Here is a 15884-nt window from a genome sequence, read left to right on the forward strand (position 1 = left end):
ATCAAAACTAAACATACAGGACAAACACTAACGTTTTACTCTTCTTTGTTTTTTTGGATTACAGATTATATACTAATATTTTGTGCTGATTACGAGAGATTTAATTTGTATATAAACTGTTCTGTACTAGTATCTAGTACTTTCCAATAGAACCAAAGTCATAGTTCTTTTCTCAGCGTGTATTATTATTGCTAACATTTGAATGTAATGAGCATGAATTGGTGTTGTGCATTGCAAAAAGAAAAAAAAATGCAGTTGAATTCATGTAAAGTTAATTTGAGAGTGGGTCCATCTCTTCTTCACCAAAGTATACATCAGAGCGTTTTCCTCCTCATAGAAAGTGTGAATTACAATTTGAATTGCGCATCAAAAGTGAGCAGGACACACTTGGGGAAAAAGTGAAATACAGAATTCCTTTGTTATTATACAAGCTAGTAATAAGCTAGAACTCCCGTGCACCAAGTTAAAGCTAATTAACAGAACTACAACACACCCAACTGCTAACCGTGGGCGCATCGTGGGTGTCCCAATCCATACTCAAATTCTTTTTTTTTGGGTACAGTACTAATAACCACACACCTCCAGCAGTCTGGCCTAGAAGAACATCACTGTCAGCAATCATCCATCCATCTACTAATAAATAACATATGTATGGCGGCCAAACTGACAGGTTCACAAATTCTTGCACGATTTTTGCAAACATTTTGAAACTACATTTTACAAACCCCGAATTTGAGAATATTAGCGTTTACACCCCCCCCCCCCCAAAAAAAAAAACTCTCATGATCAGGGAGCATCACGTAAAAGATAAGAGAGCAGATATCTTTCATCATCCATGATGATCTATCAATTCTGCAATAGTTCACTTGGTGCTGTTACCATCAGAATCCTCCTTTCGTCAAAGCGAAGTTGGCCCTAGCAGGGTTTAGAGATTTGTTATAGTGCACAGTGATCTCCAAAAGCGCGTTACTCACAGCCACCGAACAACATGAATCTTCGCAGAAACCGAGACATATATATATATCCCACTGACATGCGGGTCTGCCGGAATCGATAGAGTTGAGTGGTCCCATCAGTAACACTTGGCACAATAGTCAGCCGCATAACTGATTTTTTTCCTAATCTTTGATAGTGCCCAGTGTCATCATTCATTTTTTCAGGAAAAAAAGTAGAGATACAGACGCTCACATGCACACATGTAACCCACTCATATGAGTATCTCCGAGAGACAGATTCTCGAGATCGACGAAGCCACCATAGGCACCTCGCTGTCAACAAGCATGTCATCTACTATTGAAAAGAAAAACACCGGTTAAATCCTGGAGTAAATCCAGGAAAATACGAACACCCCTGTCACGCCTAGAACTTGAACCTGGACGGGCAAGTTTCACCACAAGTAATCTTATCAGCTGAGCTATGCTCAGTTCACCGGTATATCATTGATTTCCCGTCATGTGCATGCAAAAGCAATGCAACAGTGTGAAATTTGATTCCACACTTACGCTCTAGTAAAAAGGCTGCAATGTTACTTTTCCAAAAAAGATTTGAAGCTATTTGTTGTATATTTATGGAATACTTAGACTGCTGCTACAAAAAAAACTTTTTCTTTTTTTCCTTTTCCTTTCTTAGTCTCAATATGGAGATCTCTAGACATGAATAAAATAGAGATCGATAGAACAATTGTATTTTCGATAACGGTGTACTGTAAAGGATGAAAACTTATAAACATGTCTGTCTGCAAGGACAACTACTTATATTTCGTCTGAAATAAATGTTGGTGCCATACCATTATAAAGAAACAAAAGTAAAGCACCCTACCGGTGGTGCAAATTATAAAGTTATAACAAATAGACATTGTACGATATGTTCGAAACAAAAGATTTAGTCGTGATAAAGGGTCGAGAGACGATACAAAGTAACCAGATCAGAAGAGACCGGGCCTTGTATAATATTAAACGTTTTACCCTTTTTTCAATCCCTCGACATCTTGTTTGGGAATTTAAGATATGTTTTTGAGTTTTTCTTATTTCTATATCATTCCCGTGTCAAAAACTCAGAGGTAAACTTTTTTTCTAATAAGACCATATGTGTATGAACATATATAAAACTAAGTACCCTTATAAGTTATAAGACATGAAAAGAAAAACAAATATTCAGTTGGAAACGAGGAGACATATGCGTAGAGAGCAACTCCAGTAGTAGCCTCTAAATTAGATCCTCCAAATATAAAATGAGGGTTGCCTCTAGTTTTTAGAGGCCTCCAGATTTACTCCAACTCTAGCAATAGCCCTTAATTCTAACTTATAATAGAGGGCTCCCTAGAGACTCCATAGAAATGGAGGGTGGGGAAGTGTATTTGGAGACCTCCCCAAAATAGATGACCAAATACTGATGGAGTGCATTTTCATACTTAGCCCTCTAAACCTGGGATAGGAAGCTATTAAGAGGATCCGCTGAAGTTGTTCTAAGACTAGCAAGACCGAAATGTTTTTTTTTGTGAATTTGGAAACAATTGTTTAGGAAAGTTTTTAGAAAACCAACAACAGCAGCAAAAGATTCGACGAGATAGTAAACTCTAGGAAAAATCAGAGCAGGAATCTTGGCAGAAACCGGGACACATACATCCCACTGACATGTGGGTCCGGCGGAATAGATAGAGTTGAGTGGTCCCACGCTAACCGTGAGTGCATCATGGGTGTACGTCCCCATCCATATTCAAATTCTTTTTTTGGTACAGTACTAACAACTAACCACACCGGGATTGCTAGTTTACGGTCAACTGTACGGGAGGCGTCCGTACGGTCGATTTTCCGACAGAAATTTTTCCCGTTTTTAGAAACTTTTTTGTCGTTTTCTGAGAAAAATAAATTCAGACATTTTTTTATGAGTCAAATAATTTTTCAAGCGAAAATTTGGTGGGTAGAAAAAATTTCTAGAAGCAAATTGGAGATAAAAAAAATTTACGAGAAAAATTTTGACAGAGAGAAATTTATCAAATGGAAGAAACAAAAAATGTACATCCAAATAAAAAAACTCGGCTAATATTTTTTTAAAAAATTTTGTATGCAAAGAACAAAAAAAAAGAAAAAAAATCTCCTCTCTCTTTCTCTGCCTCTGCTCTCCCTGCTCTCCCCGGCGCGCCGCCCGTGGAGCTCCCCCCACCACCCTTGCCGGCGCCGCTCCTCAAACCACCTCGCCGGCGACGCCCCACCACCTCCTCCTCCCTCTCCGGTGCTCACCTCCCGCTCCAGATCCGCGCGGCCCTCCACCCTCCCTAGCGAATCGTGGCGGCCATGGTGGCGGCCAGCCCCCTCCTCGGCGCCTCCCTCCCCAGATCCGCCTCGCCGCCGCCCCCTTGCTCCGCCTCTCCACCTCCTCGTCGCCGACGAGGTGGAGCGTGGGCGAGCATAGCCACGAGAGCATGGACGGCTAGCGCGGCCGCGGCCGCGGGTGCGCGCGGGCTGCGCGTGGCCGCCGGCGCCGGGCACGCGCGCGGGGCGTGGCCGCAGCAGCGGAGCGCGGGGCTGCGGTGGCCGGCGGGAGTTGGGAGGATCTGATGAGCGGCGGCGCGGGACCATGGTGTCTGAGCGGCGGCCGTCCATGGCGCGGCCAGCGAGCGCGGACGGGCAGCCACCCTGGGGGCGCCATGGCTCGAGATCCAGATGGGAGGGAGGGGGAAGACCGTGTGCAGTGGAAAAAAAGAGAGGAGGAGCGCGGAGGATAAGGTCGCGTGGGCCCCGCGCACGTGGATGGAAAAAAATCGACCGCTGGAGGTGGTATGTTACGGTCACCCGCAGATTCAGCATTGCGTAACCACACCCTCCTGCAGTCCGGCCTAGAAGAACATCACTGTCAGCAATCATGGATCCATCTACTAATAACTAAATGAGAAAATTCCTTTTAAGGCCCTAGAGAAAAGAGCACTTCCTTGTGTGGCCCTGAAAAATAAAACTTCCTTATATGGCCTTCACTTTATTTTCTATCCCTTCTATGGCCTTCCGTGGCCTTCCGTCAACTCCCGTTAGGCAATTCTGTCAGCATTAGACGGAGACGTCCCATGGTCTGGAAGGAGACGGCCATGAGGCTGCCGCCGCAGCACGGAGGGCTGGAGGTCAAGATCCCCAGCTTCTTCCGTTGCCCCATCTCGCTCGACGTCATGCGCTCGCCCGTCAGCCTCTGCATCGGCGTCACCTACGATCGCGCCTCCATATCCAGCGCTGGCTCGACTCCGGCAACACCACCTGCCCGGCCACCATACTCCCGCTCCTGTCCACCGACATCATCCCCAACCTCACCCTCCGCAGCCTCATCGCCCACTGGGCCGCCTCGGCCACCACCTGCTCACCCACCACCACTAGAGGAGCCTTCGCGGCGGCTTCCTCGGTGCGGACATCCACCCCACCAGCCTCGTCCGGCAAGTGGCGGCCTCCGGCACCGACCCCTCCCCGGCCCTCCGTGAGCTGGCGGCGTATCTCTCTGACGACGACGTCGACAACTTCGAAAAGAACGCGCTTTTGGGCGCCGGCCGCGACGTCGAGACGGTCGTGTCGGTGCTCCGGAGGAGAGGTGAGGAGGAGGCCAGCGTCGAGGGCGTGGAGGCGGCCACGAGGGTGCTCGACTGCTCGCCGCGATCGTGGCCTCGGACGGCATCGACGACGCGAATAAGAAGCGGGTGGCCGCCGGCCTCGCCGCGGATGCGCCCGCTGCAGCCGCGTCACTGGTGCGCGTGATGCGTGGCGGCGGCGGGAGCGGCCTGGAGGTGAGGGTCGTCGCGGCGAGGCTGGCGGAGTTCTTTCTCGCTAATGCCGCTGAGGCGCGCGCGGAACGGGAGAGCGGGCGCATCCGCGGTGTGTCTACACGCACATGGCGGGGGAGGTGGTCGCGGCCGCGGCGGGGTGGGAGAACCCGTCGACGGCTGCGGTGACAAACCGCAGCGCGGCCGCGTCCTCCCCGACAGAGACGTCTACGTCGGCCACGAACGGGAGCTCCAGCACCTTGGCGAAGATGTGCAGCAGGCGGCCCAACTTCTTCTCGCCGAGCGTGCCCGTGGCGGCTGCGCAGCGCTGCACGGCCATGGTGCGCTTCCGCGAGGTCGGGTGGACCCTCATGGCGTGGCGGGGCCGCTTGCGTCGTTGCCTTCATTGGCGGCGGTGCCGACGCCTCCAGCGGCAGGTCAATAGGGCGCAGGCGCGGCGGACGACGTGGGGGCCTGCAGCGCGAGGGATCCATGGCGTGCGCGGCGGGACGGGTGGAGGGCGTCACTGCCTTCACCGGCAGCGTCGGCGGCGCCTCCAGCAGGTCCACGGGGCGCAGTGCAGCTGACGGTGCCAGTACTTGCATCGCAGGGGGTGGGGGGATGTGGAGCAGATAGCCGGCGGGGCTCCGTGTAATATTAACGGAATTTTCTAACGGGAGGTGACGGGAAGGTCATAGAAGGGATAGAGAATAAAGTGAAGGCCATACAAGGAAGTTTTATTTTTCCAGGGCCACACAAGGAAGTGATCTTTTCTCTAGGGCCTTAGAAGGAATTTTCTCTAACTAAATAGCGTACGTGTGGTGGCCAAAATGACAGGTTCACAAATATCTTGCACGATTTCATCAATTCGCAAACATTTTGCGACTACATTTTACAACCCCGAATAGAGAACATTGGCTTTTACAACTGCATTTTACAAACCGAAATTTCCCCCTCTTTGATGATCAGGCACGGTGGCAGCACGCAAACGATAAAAGAGAGAGCAGATATCTTTCATCATCCATGCCATGATGATGATGTATCGATTTTGCAACAGTAGAGGACGCGTTCTTCTCTTGGTGCTGTTGCCATCAGAATCCTCCTTTCGTCAAAGCGAAGTTGACCCTAAGGTTTAGAGATTTGTACTAACATCACCAAAAGCTAGCGCGTTATTCACAGCCACCAACACAGGTAGCATGAATCCTCAATTGGGGATACCAGCGGAATTTTCGTAGAAACCGGGACGTATATATCCCACTGACATGTGGGTCCGGCGGAATCAATAGAGTAGAGTGGTCCCATGCATGCATCAGTAACACTTGGCACAATAGCCAGCCGCGTAAGGAATATAATTCTTTTTTAAAAAGTAGTAAGCAGGAATGTAATTCTCTGTTCCTGATTTTTTTTCTTTCTTATTGTAATCTTGGATACTAGTAGTGCCCAGTATCATCATTCCTTTCACGTCATGTGCAGGTAAAATCAACGCAACAGTGTGGTGATCACTCTAGTAAAAAGGCTGCGGCGTGAGTAAATTGTCTAGGAAAGGAATTTGGGAAAACAACACCAGCAGCAGCGGAAGGTAATTCGCCAAGAACACGTTTTGGGAAAAATCAGGAGTGTGCTTTCCCTTTCCAATGCAACTAGTAGGTGGTGAATTCTGTGAAAGCTAGCCAGGGACGTCGCTGCTGCGGTTGGCTTTCCCTTTTGATAGCCAGGGATCGGAGGAGGGCAGCGGCAGCAGGCAGCAGACAGCAGCGGCACCTGCACTGCCCACCTCAGCCTGTCGCCTCCACTCGCTTCTCCACCACAGCGCAGCACCGGTCAATTCACTCACTCGCCGCGCTCGCTCACCTATTTATGATGGCTGCTTCTCCATCGCCGCCCACTAGGACGAGTACCAATCCATCCAAATCCTGTATGTGAAAACAAATGCCAACCATTCTTCTTCCTTGCATACCCGCGAGTAGTAGTAGTGTGCTACAAGCTGCAGGCAAAGCGAGATACTATATAGGAAAGCATCGTCGGATCACATCCTCATCTAGTCATCCATCGTATTCATATTCCGGCATCCATCGATCCTTGGTCCGTTTTCTACCACTGTTGGCCATCACTGCCCAACCATCCCAGCCCAAGGTTGCTTGCTTTTGCTCCCTTGCATAGCCGCCCGGCCATGGAGAAGGAGATCAATAATCCGCCGCCGCACACGGCCGAGCCCAAGGTGATCCTCTGAATTTGGTGTCTTTTTCTTTTTCGTGGCAGACTGCCTGCAGAGATCATGTGAGATCAGGAATTCTGCTGGTTTTCATTCGTTTCTGATCCTTGTCACTCCTTTTAATTTGCAGGACACCACAACCGCCACTTCATCACCAACAGCAGAGAACCCTGCATCGTCGTCCGACGACCAGCGACCGCTGCGGCCGCATCTCTCCATCGACATCCCGGCGTCAAGCCTGCCCGGCGACCCCCTCCCGACGCCGACGGAGGCCGCCGACATCACCCTAACCCCGACGGGTTGCTCCTCCACCACCACTAGAAGGAGCGGCATCCCCATCACGCCCGTGTCTTCCTCCGGTAACAGCAGGAGCGGCAAGCCCCTGCGCTCGCCGTCCTTCATGCTCAGGCAGACGGTCAGGAGCCTCCTGCCCGTGGGGAGCTTCAAGTCCTCCGTCAAGGGCTACGAGGTGTCCTTCTCCAAGCTCTTCAACTCCAAGGTCATGGCCAGGACGTCCTCGCTTCCTCTCGACGACCATCAAGCCGTCGTTGACAAATCTTCAACAAGTTCTTGTACCGCCACCGTAAGAATTTCGTCTCGTTTCCTTGCTAGCTGTTGATTTCAGTTTTATCGTCATCTTTATCTGAATAATTAAGCGTGTGATGATTTGCAAGCAACAGGAACCTGTACTCCACATGTGCCGATCGCAGTCCCTCCCCATGAACATGAAGAAATTCAACGCCAAGAGCTTCAAGAGGATGGACTCGCTAGGCGGCATGTACCGTGTAGTTCCATCGACGCCGAGAGCTCCAGCTGCAAGCAATGTCGTTCCTGACATAGTCCCTTCTTCAGAGTCAGGTGGGCAATTAATTTGTTACTGACAGATACTACCTGGCAATTTTGCATTCTTTGCTCTGCATTCTGAATTAATGTGCTAATAGCAGCTTGGTTCGATCGATCAGGGGTCGCCGGCGAAGACGACGGCGAGGACATTCCGGAGGAGGAAGCCGTGTGCCGGATCTGCATGGTCGAGCTGTCCGAAGGCAGTGACACCCTCAAGCTGGAATGCTCCTGCAAGGGTGAGCTTGCTCTGGCACACAAGGACTGTGCCATGAAGTGGTTCACCATCAAGGGCACCAGGACCTGCGAGGTGTGCAAGCAGGATGTGCAGAACCTCCCGGTGACTCTGCTACGTGTTCAGAGCCTGCAGCGCGAGCCGAATCGCGTGGCCAATGGAGGCAACAGATCCAGATACCAACGGTACAGGTTACCTAATTTTGAACAATTGCTTCTATCATCGTCAGCATTTGCTGGAGAGTGACACAGTACTAGTTTATGAATCCCAACTATTTTTTGGTCAGTAATAATGCAGAACATCATGACAGCAGATGTTCATATAGGAAAATATTATTATTACTAAACAAACGATTTAATAATTCTTTCCACCAGTTCCTACGAATTGTAATTATTTTACTTGTGAACAAGTTTTACTTGAACAAGCCATGCTAGCTAGGATGCTACCAAGACTTGATCCTTTGGAAATAAATAAAGATGCTATTGCCTGCATCCTTAGCATCTAATAATTAATCTTCATAGAGATAACACATGTACCTCCAGTTTTGGAGGGGGCGCAGTATAATAATAATTAGGACACAAATGGTTGTTGGTTTCCTACTTTGAACAGATCAGGATCACACGTGCCGTCAATATATTTAGCATCTGATTGATGACATGTGTGTGCTAGTAGTACACTAACTCTCTCACAAGAAACTTGCACAAACCTGACGTATGCTTCTTGCTCATGTAACTCTCAGGGTGTGGCATGGGACACCTATCCTCGTAATCATAAGCATCCTGGCCTACTTCTGCTTCTTGGAACAGTTACTGGTACCTAACTTCCTCTCTGGCTCTGCTTGCCACTTCTGGAGCACAATCAAAAATTAATTAGCAAACATATGGACATGGTTAATTTGCTAATGATTCTCTCCGGTACGGTACTATATTTGTGATACTGACAGGTGGCCCATGACGGCATTGCTGCGCTGGCAATATCCCTGCCCTTCTCATGTATCCTGGGGCTCTTCTCATCATTGACAACGACAAGCATGGGTATGAGTGTCATCCAGAAGTTTGAACACCACATAATTGCAAAGCTTGATTCTGTTGTAATGGATCCATGATTCATACATCATTGCAGTGGCAAGAAGATACGTTTGGATCTACGCGGCAGTACAGTTCCTCTTCGTCGTGTTCTTCACCCATCTGTTTTACAGATATGTAAGCACAAATCAAACCTGTACAAACATTGCCTCATCATATTCACGTCGCTTCAATATCTGAACAAATTAAGTTGCAACTTCATCTAGTACATTGTGCTGAATCGGTGATCCTAAAAAAAAATTGCAGCTCCATCTGCAGGCCGTGATATCCATCATCCTTGCGACCTTCGCTGGGTTCGGCGTGGGGATGACCGGGAACTCCATCATCGTTGAGATACTGCGGTGGAGGGTGCGACGGATGGCGCCTCCTGCTCCTGCCATGCCCCGCCGTGATCGCAGAGCACGCGCAGCTCAGCAGCAGGCTCCGGCGTCTGATCAACCTTCCGGCCAGTCTTCAGTTGCCGGCGGCGGACAGCACGACACCGTTGCTGCTAGCGATGTTGAGAACCCCGCCCTCCCTCAGGCATAGAACATGTATATTGTATAACTGTATAAGCAGTTCTTTTCTAGATAGTATATACAGAGTATATGTGTAGCAGTTGTAGTTTACCTGCTGAGAGGTTGGGGGCCTTATTTCACTGTATAAATGGTAGAACAGACCAAGTCTGAATTTTGTTTTTTAAGGGAGAAGAGATCACAATCTCAATCCAAGTTCCATTTTTTTCTTCTTCTTTTTGTAGCATGTAATGTAATAAGTAGCGTAGCAGCACTGAAAAGAATCTGTGCTGATGTCCTTCTCTATCAGCATGTACAGATGCATGCACACTACCTTGTGAAAGGAATCAGTATGCAGTACTGCAGTTTACGGTGTGTAAGGTCGTTAGACGTTTCAGTGCGTACCATATCCATTTTCTCTGCTAATGTCTTGGGGCATACAAATGTATATAACCTGTTAGAAATTAAATCTGAAGGAAAATAAGTTTCTCCAAGTCGACAACTTCAAACTTGTGCTACTATCCGCCAAGCTTCTCCAAGTTGCCATGACTCGTCAAAATTGGCATCACTAAATTAAGCTTCCAAATTAATCACACCATAATTCTGTATCTGACACCTGCGTTTTCACCTAAAATATCTGTTTTTAGGGAAACGGAACTTAGGAGCAAAGAACACCTCTCACTTCTCAGCGTGGCCGATTGAAAAGAAAAATTGCAGACCGCCCATGGGCTTTAGTTCATTATTGATCCATATGGCCCATGGGGTATTTCACAAGAGGCCGGCTGTTCGAAAGGGGTATTTCACAAGAGGCCGGCTGTTCGAAATGAGTAGAAAAAGTTTATCAGGGGATCGGTCGCGCCTGCCCACAACCGCGCGACGGACAGCGGCCCACCTACGGTCTGCTATACATGCGGCCCATGCGTTCATACCCTCCATCTCTCTCATATCTGTCCATCCCTCCTCTTGCATGTCTTTCTTTTTAATCAAGCTTGTCCTAAAAAATGTTTTATCGTTCTAGTACGACCTCCGTTTTAAATACCGATTGTACCATTGTGTTTTACATGACAAGACGAACAAAACTAGATCTCACTTGTATACATTTTCAAGATGTTTTATGCGAGTAGCAACTTATGTATAAATTTGACCTTCGATATTATTGAAGAAGTTGCAACGATATACATATATGAGTTGCTACGCATATAATAGATTCTGTTTTTTTTACAATCTTTATTTTACATGCTATTCATGTAAGTTGATGTTTACATACTGACAACTTATATGTGTATATTGTAGCAATTAATACTTCAACAATATTAAATCTAAATTTACTCATAAGTTACTACTTGTGTGATAATATACAAATTATCATAAAATAAAAATTTTCACACACGTAAAATAAAAGTTGCCACAAAATAGAACCTATTATACACATGAGTTGTCATATATATAATATATAAGTTACCGCAAACAAAATCGATCATACACTCAAACACATACGTTGATAACAAATAAAAGTTATTACAGTAAGCCAATATACACATAAGTTGCAAGAGCAAATCGTCACATAAGTTGCTACTAGTGCAAGACATCATCAAAATATATGTAAGTGGGATTTAGTTCTGTTCGTCTCGTTGCGTAGAACCCAACGGTGTAATCGATTTGTGAAACAGAGTTAATATGAAAGAGATAAAATATTTTTTATAAACAAGTTTAATGCTAAAAAAGAGCAACATGGAAGACATCAAACTAAATGCAACGTTAGGGGAGGGCGCGAGAGAGGGTGGTGCTTCCCTTTCTGATTTTCATACTACATGCAGCGATAGGGAAGGGCACGAGAGAGGGTGGTGGTCCCCTCCCTGATTTTCGAAAGCGACTTGCTGTTGTCCTTTTGTGATTAGAAAAAGAGAATAGAGGAAGAGTGACAGGGTTGCGCGATCGCCTAATCCGCGACAGGTCAGGGGTTAACTCTGTCCAACTGAGTAGTGAGCAGTGAAAGGGAGAGAGTAAAGGGAAACCAAACCCTGGATGATTTCACTTCTGGATCCTTCCTCTCTGATGTCTACTGCCTTTTTAAACTTGAGCCCCCTAACTTAGTAATCAATAAGGTCTTGTTTAGATCTCAATTTTTTTGGCCCTATAGTAACTTGAAACATTTGACCACTAATTAGGAATATTAAATGTGGATATATAACTGACAAAATCTATTCCGCAACCCCCCAGTATAATTGTGAGACGCCTAATTGGACCATATTTAGACAATGTCGTGGTACATTAAACAGCCTCAAATGATGGATTAATTAGACTTAATAGATTCGTTCGTGATTTCCTGTCCATCCGTGTAATTAGTTTTATAATTATATCATGTTTAGTCCTACTCTGTAGTTGAAAATTGCTACAATAAATTTCGTTCAAATTTTTACAGGATCCGAACACACCCTAAGTACAAACACCACCCGCCAACAATGACTGAGAAAAAAACGTTAAATGCAAATTCATTCAGCACCGGAGTAGTGTTGGCACCGGGCTAGCGACACACGCGCCCACCGGGCCGCGACTCACATGTGCCCGCACATGCCCCAGGCTGTTGGGTCGCCACACACGCACCCGAACGCACAGCAGTGGGTCTTATGTCTGTTGGGCCGACACTTCCCCCAAAAAGCTAGCCTGATAGGGGGTTGCACCCTCACCATATAAACCGTGCTTGCCCACCCACAACTCTCCATGTGGGACTATTCCCAATAATCTCCCCTCACACATTGAGAGACACCGGGCCAAACTGGCTTTGATACCAATTATTGGCACCGGGCTAGCGACACACGCGCCCACCGGGCCGCGACTCACGCGTGCCCGCACATGCCCCAGGCTGTTGGGTCGCCACACACGCACCCGAACGCACAGCAGCGGGTTTTATGTCTGTTGGGCCAACACTTCCCCCAAAAAGCTAGCCTGTAGGGGGTTGCACCCTCACCATATAAACCATGCTTGCCCACCCATAACTCTCAATGTGGGACTATTCCCAACACATGCGTGCGCGCGATCGCGTTCGTGGCTGGCTGTGTGTGTGCGCGCCAGGCTGCGGTGCGCGCGGGTGTCAAGTGCGGCAGCGTGTGCGTGCACGCAGCCATCGCGTTGATCGTGTGTGCGATCGTGGAGCTGTGAACAGAGTCGCGCGGAGGACGGTGGTCGTTGGAATGCCCGCATTGGCCGCGGCATCCTTGGAGTGTGGCGCACACGTTTGTTTGAGCGCGTCGTGCGCGCCGTGGCGGAGCCGGCGGCTAGTGCCGGTGTTCCAGGGCAGTGGGTGGGTCCACCGGGCTATAAAGCCCCATTGTAACCTCGTGGTCATGTCACCGCAAGCAATTGAAGAACGGCGTCCCTCGCCGTGCGTTTGAGCGCGAATTGTCCCGCGGCACTGTTCATCTTCTTCCTCTCGCCTCGCAAAATTCTCTCTGTGTGTAGCCTAATTCGTTAAGTGAGCGGTTCGGTGAGCTTGAGGGTGAAGTGGTGCGTCGATTGCGCACCAAGTTCTGGGTGGAGCATCGCCGGAGAGGTGACTTCACTGCTGACCCCCTCGGCGGAGCTCTGTTTTCGCCGTTCTCGCGGCGATCGGCGTCGGGCGCTGCTCCATCAAGTAGTGGTAGTACTAATAAAGAAGTTAAAATTAGCTGTGATGGCCACACCAAAATATTCTTTTCTTTGCAATGTAGTAGCCATCAATGGTAGGGCCGACCAGCTATGCAATGCGGGCGGACACATACACATGCAGAAGAACTTTCTGACCAATGCTGTTCAGTCCGGTTTGCATCCAGAAACACGATTAGCTAAACTTTTGTTAATCACCCTGGCTCACAAAGTCCCTAGCTATCCCGCTGGTTTTTGACACTGACACATCAGCCATGGGACATGGGTGCACTATATATCTACTGTTTGTTTCTTCAGTGGCATCTATATCTACCTATCTGCGTATGAATCTGAAGAAACCCCCTAGAGCAAGAAAGAGACATGATGCATGCTACTAGTATGCAGGAGCAGGAGCACAACATGCTTTGGGCAGAGGCTCAAGCTAAGCCTGGAATAATCGAATCGCTTGCGCTCAGGTTTCAAGTTTCCCCTTCACGCACGCCAACACTGCACGCATCTCCATCTCCATCATCAATGCTTGCTTGTTGTGCTGCCTATATATACGTGCCTCCAGATCAAATCTATAGCTGCATCGATCAATCCATCCTCACCACTGCACACTGCTAGCAGCTGCCTGCAGCATTGAATCGATCGAATTACCAATCCAGTTGCTCGAGCGCCACCAAATGGCCTCCACCAACGCCGTCGCCGCCGAGGTGAGCACCGCCGTCACCAAGCTGAACGAGCACCTCGCCAAGGCGCTCAACGGCGCCGACGCCACCGCCGGGGCCGCCAACAACACCACCGTCATCACGCTGGCGGGGGAGAACAGCGGCGCCACCATGGAGGCGGAGGACCTCGTCGTCGTCGGCAACGCGGACGCGGAGGAGGAGGAGAATGACGAGGACCATGACCAGCAAGAGGATGAGGAGGAGGACGTGGTCATCAGCGCCTACACCAACAGCAACTACCAGGCCGTCAACAACTCCGTGCTCGTCTCCGGCAGCTGCGCCGTCAACGACCCCGGCGTCCACGTCGTCGTCGTCGAGCACGTCGACGAGATACGCGACTACGACGACGACCTCGACGCCCAAGAGTTCTAAGCTAGCAAGCAGCAGACCTTGCTTATTGCCTATGGTTTGGGCAAACGATGAGTTCCTCATATATATATCAGTACGTAATGTTCTACAAATTAAAGTTGATGAGATGATCCATGGGTGAATGAAGGAGATACATATACATGTATATCGTATCCATGCATGACACATATATATCTGTCCCGGCTTATTAGTTTATTATTAGTAAGACTTTCGATTACTTGCTTGCCTTGGTCCATGTATTAGTAGTGTGTGTATTATCTTTCCTTCTACTATACTACTGTAAGGTGCTTGATGCACACTCTGAATAAAAATTCTGGCTTAACTGCACAAAAGATATGACTGCTACCACCATCATCCACTGGAGCAAAAGCAATTCATCCGGCTGTATCAGAACGGTTTCGGCTTTCTTTTCTTTGGGAAACTCTCAGAACTGTTTTTTTTTCAGAAAAAGAAACCGACAACAATTTAGGATCATCGCCGCCGTACCATTGTTAGTTGATCCGTTCATCATCTGTATCCTCAACAAATTAAATCATGCACAACTAATAATTATTTGTGGATAAAGAGAAAGAGAATCTTAGAGATGGTGATGATGCAATTATGCATGATGAGCAATTCCGCTACTAGGAATGGATCCCACCTGACGGCGCCGTCAAGAGCAATCATCAGGGATCTGTCCTTGGTCACTCCTGCATATGCTCCTGTCTCCAGGATCTGATTTATGTGCGTGTAGCTATAGCATCACCTTTTTTTTACACCTAACAAAGAATTTCTCTTTGTCTGTCATTTTAGTTTTATGATTTTATCATCGATCCATTAAACTTATCTCTAAGTTTGATCAATTGTATCAAAAATATATTTAAAATCTGCAGACCAAATAAATGCACTAACAAAAAACACAACTCATGGTGGATCTAACGAAACTGATTTGATGTTGTAGATATTATTGTATTTTTTATAAAGTTGATAAAAATAAAATAATTTTGACTTGGGATAAAACTGAAATGACTTACACTTTGATTTGGTCACAGTAGAATAGTCTGACTGAATATATTAGAATTTACCAGAAACAACAGTGGGGATGTGTTGACACCCAAAATTGGCACGATTCATGTTTTCTGGACGATCTGGACAGACCGGTCAGACCTCTTGTATAAACCGGTCAGACCGGTCAGGAAAAGTTTGTCAAATTGTCAATTGGACTGCACCACTACGTAGATCTCGTCGAGACGATCAAAATGCATATATGGAACATTCAATTTGACCGGTCAGGAAAAGTTTGTCAAATTGTCAATTGGACTGCACCACTACGTAGATCTCGTCGAGACGATCAAAATGCATATATGGAACATCCAATTTGGAGTCCGGATGATGAAGTTATGCCTCCTGGACGACCTGCACCCCGGTCTGACCGGTCCAGGGGCGGTCAGACCGGTCCGAAACGTCCAATCCGAGTTAGGAGTTGTATTTTGACACGAGATTTGTTAGGGTTTCGACTCCTAATGGGTTCAGACCTCCCCACCCTATATATATGAAGGGCCACGGCTGATTGTGGTTAATCC

The 15884-nt window shown here is 47.8% G+C and overlaps 2 protein-coding genes and 1 pseudogene across 9 annotated transcripts; all 3 read left to right on the top strand.

Moving 5' to 3' along the window:
* The first annotated feature begins 3993 nt into the window (after positions 1 to 3993).
* LOC120643071 lies at positions 3994 to 4846 on the top strand (annotated as a pseudogene).
* A 1485-nt stretch (positions 4847 to 6331) lies between these two features.
* On the top strand, positions 6332 to 9981 carry LOC120639561. Of its 8 annotated transcripts, none has more exons than XM_039915415.1 (8): positions 6332 to 6953; positions 7078 to 7530; positions 7625 to 7805; positions 7889 to 8213; positions 8762 to 8834; positions 8966 to 9056; positions 9145 to 9224; positions 9354 to 9981. In XM_039915415.1, the coding sequence occupies exons 1-8, from the start codon at positions 6906 to 6908 to the stop codon at positions 9633 to 9635; spliced, it is 1533 nt and encodes a 510-aa protein (XP_039771349.1). In that variant the 5' UTR covers positions 6332 to 6905; the 3' UTR covers positions 9636 to 9981. The 8 variants fall into 8 exon arrangements, with proteins under 8 accessions (XP_039771349.1, XP_039771350.1, XP_039771351.1 ...); XM_039915416.1 differs by having other exon boundaries at positions 6334 to 6953; positions 7892 to 8213; XM_039915417.1 differs by having other exon boundaries at positions 6341 to 6953; positions 7628 to 7805.
* Positions 9982 to 13787: 3806 nt separating this feature from the next.
* On the top strand, positions 13788 to 14654 carry LOC120639562. Its single transcript, XM_039915424.1, has one exon. It carries the CDS (start codon positions 13909 to 13911, stop codon positions 14323 to 14325), a length of 417 nt encoding a protein of 138 aa, XP_039771358.1. The 5' UTR covers positions 13788 to 13908; the 3' UTR covers positions 14326 to 14654.
* Positions 14655 to 15884: the final 1230 nt, after the last annotated feature.

Source organism: Panicum virgatum, chromosome 7K (genome assembly GCF_016808335.1).
Source record: "Panicum virgatum strain AP13 chromosome 7K, P.virgatum_v5, whole genome shotgun sequence".
In the NCBI taxonomy this organism is placed as follows: domain Eukaryota; kingdom Viridiplantae; phylum Streptophyta; class Magnoliopsida; order Poales; family Poaceae; genus Panicum; species Panicum virgatum.

Bases quoted from the DNA above. Each gene is read 5' to 3' on its own strand.
- LOC120639562 (XM_039915424.1), top strand. From the start codon at position 13,909: ATGGCCTCCACCAACGCCGTCGCCGCCGAGGTGAGCACCGCCGTCACC.
- LOC120639561 (XM_039915415.1), top strand. From the start codon at position 6,906: ATGGAGAAGGAGATCAATAATCCGCCGCCGCACACGGCCGAGCCCAAG. The intron at 7,531-7,624 runs GTAAGAATTTCG...ATTTGCAAGCAA, and splicing joins CAAGTTCTTGTACCGCCACC to CAGGAACCTGTACTCCACAT. The intron at 8,835-8,965 runs GTACCTAACTTC...TGATACTGACAG, and splicing joins GCTTCTTGGAACAGTTACTG to GTGGCCCATGACGGCATTGC.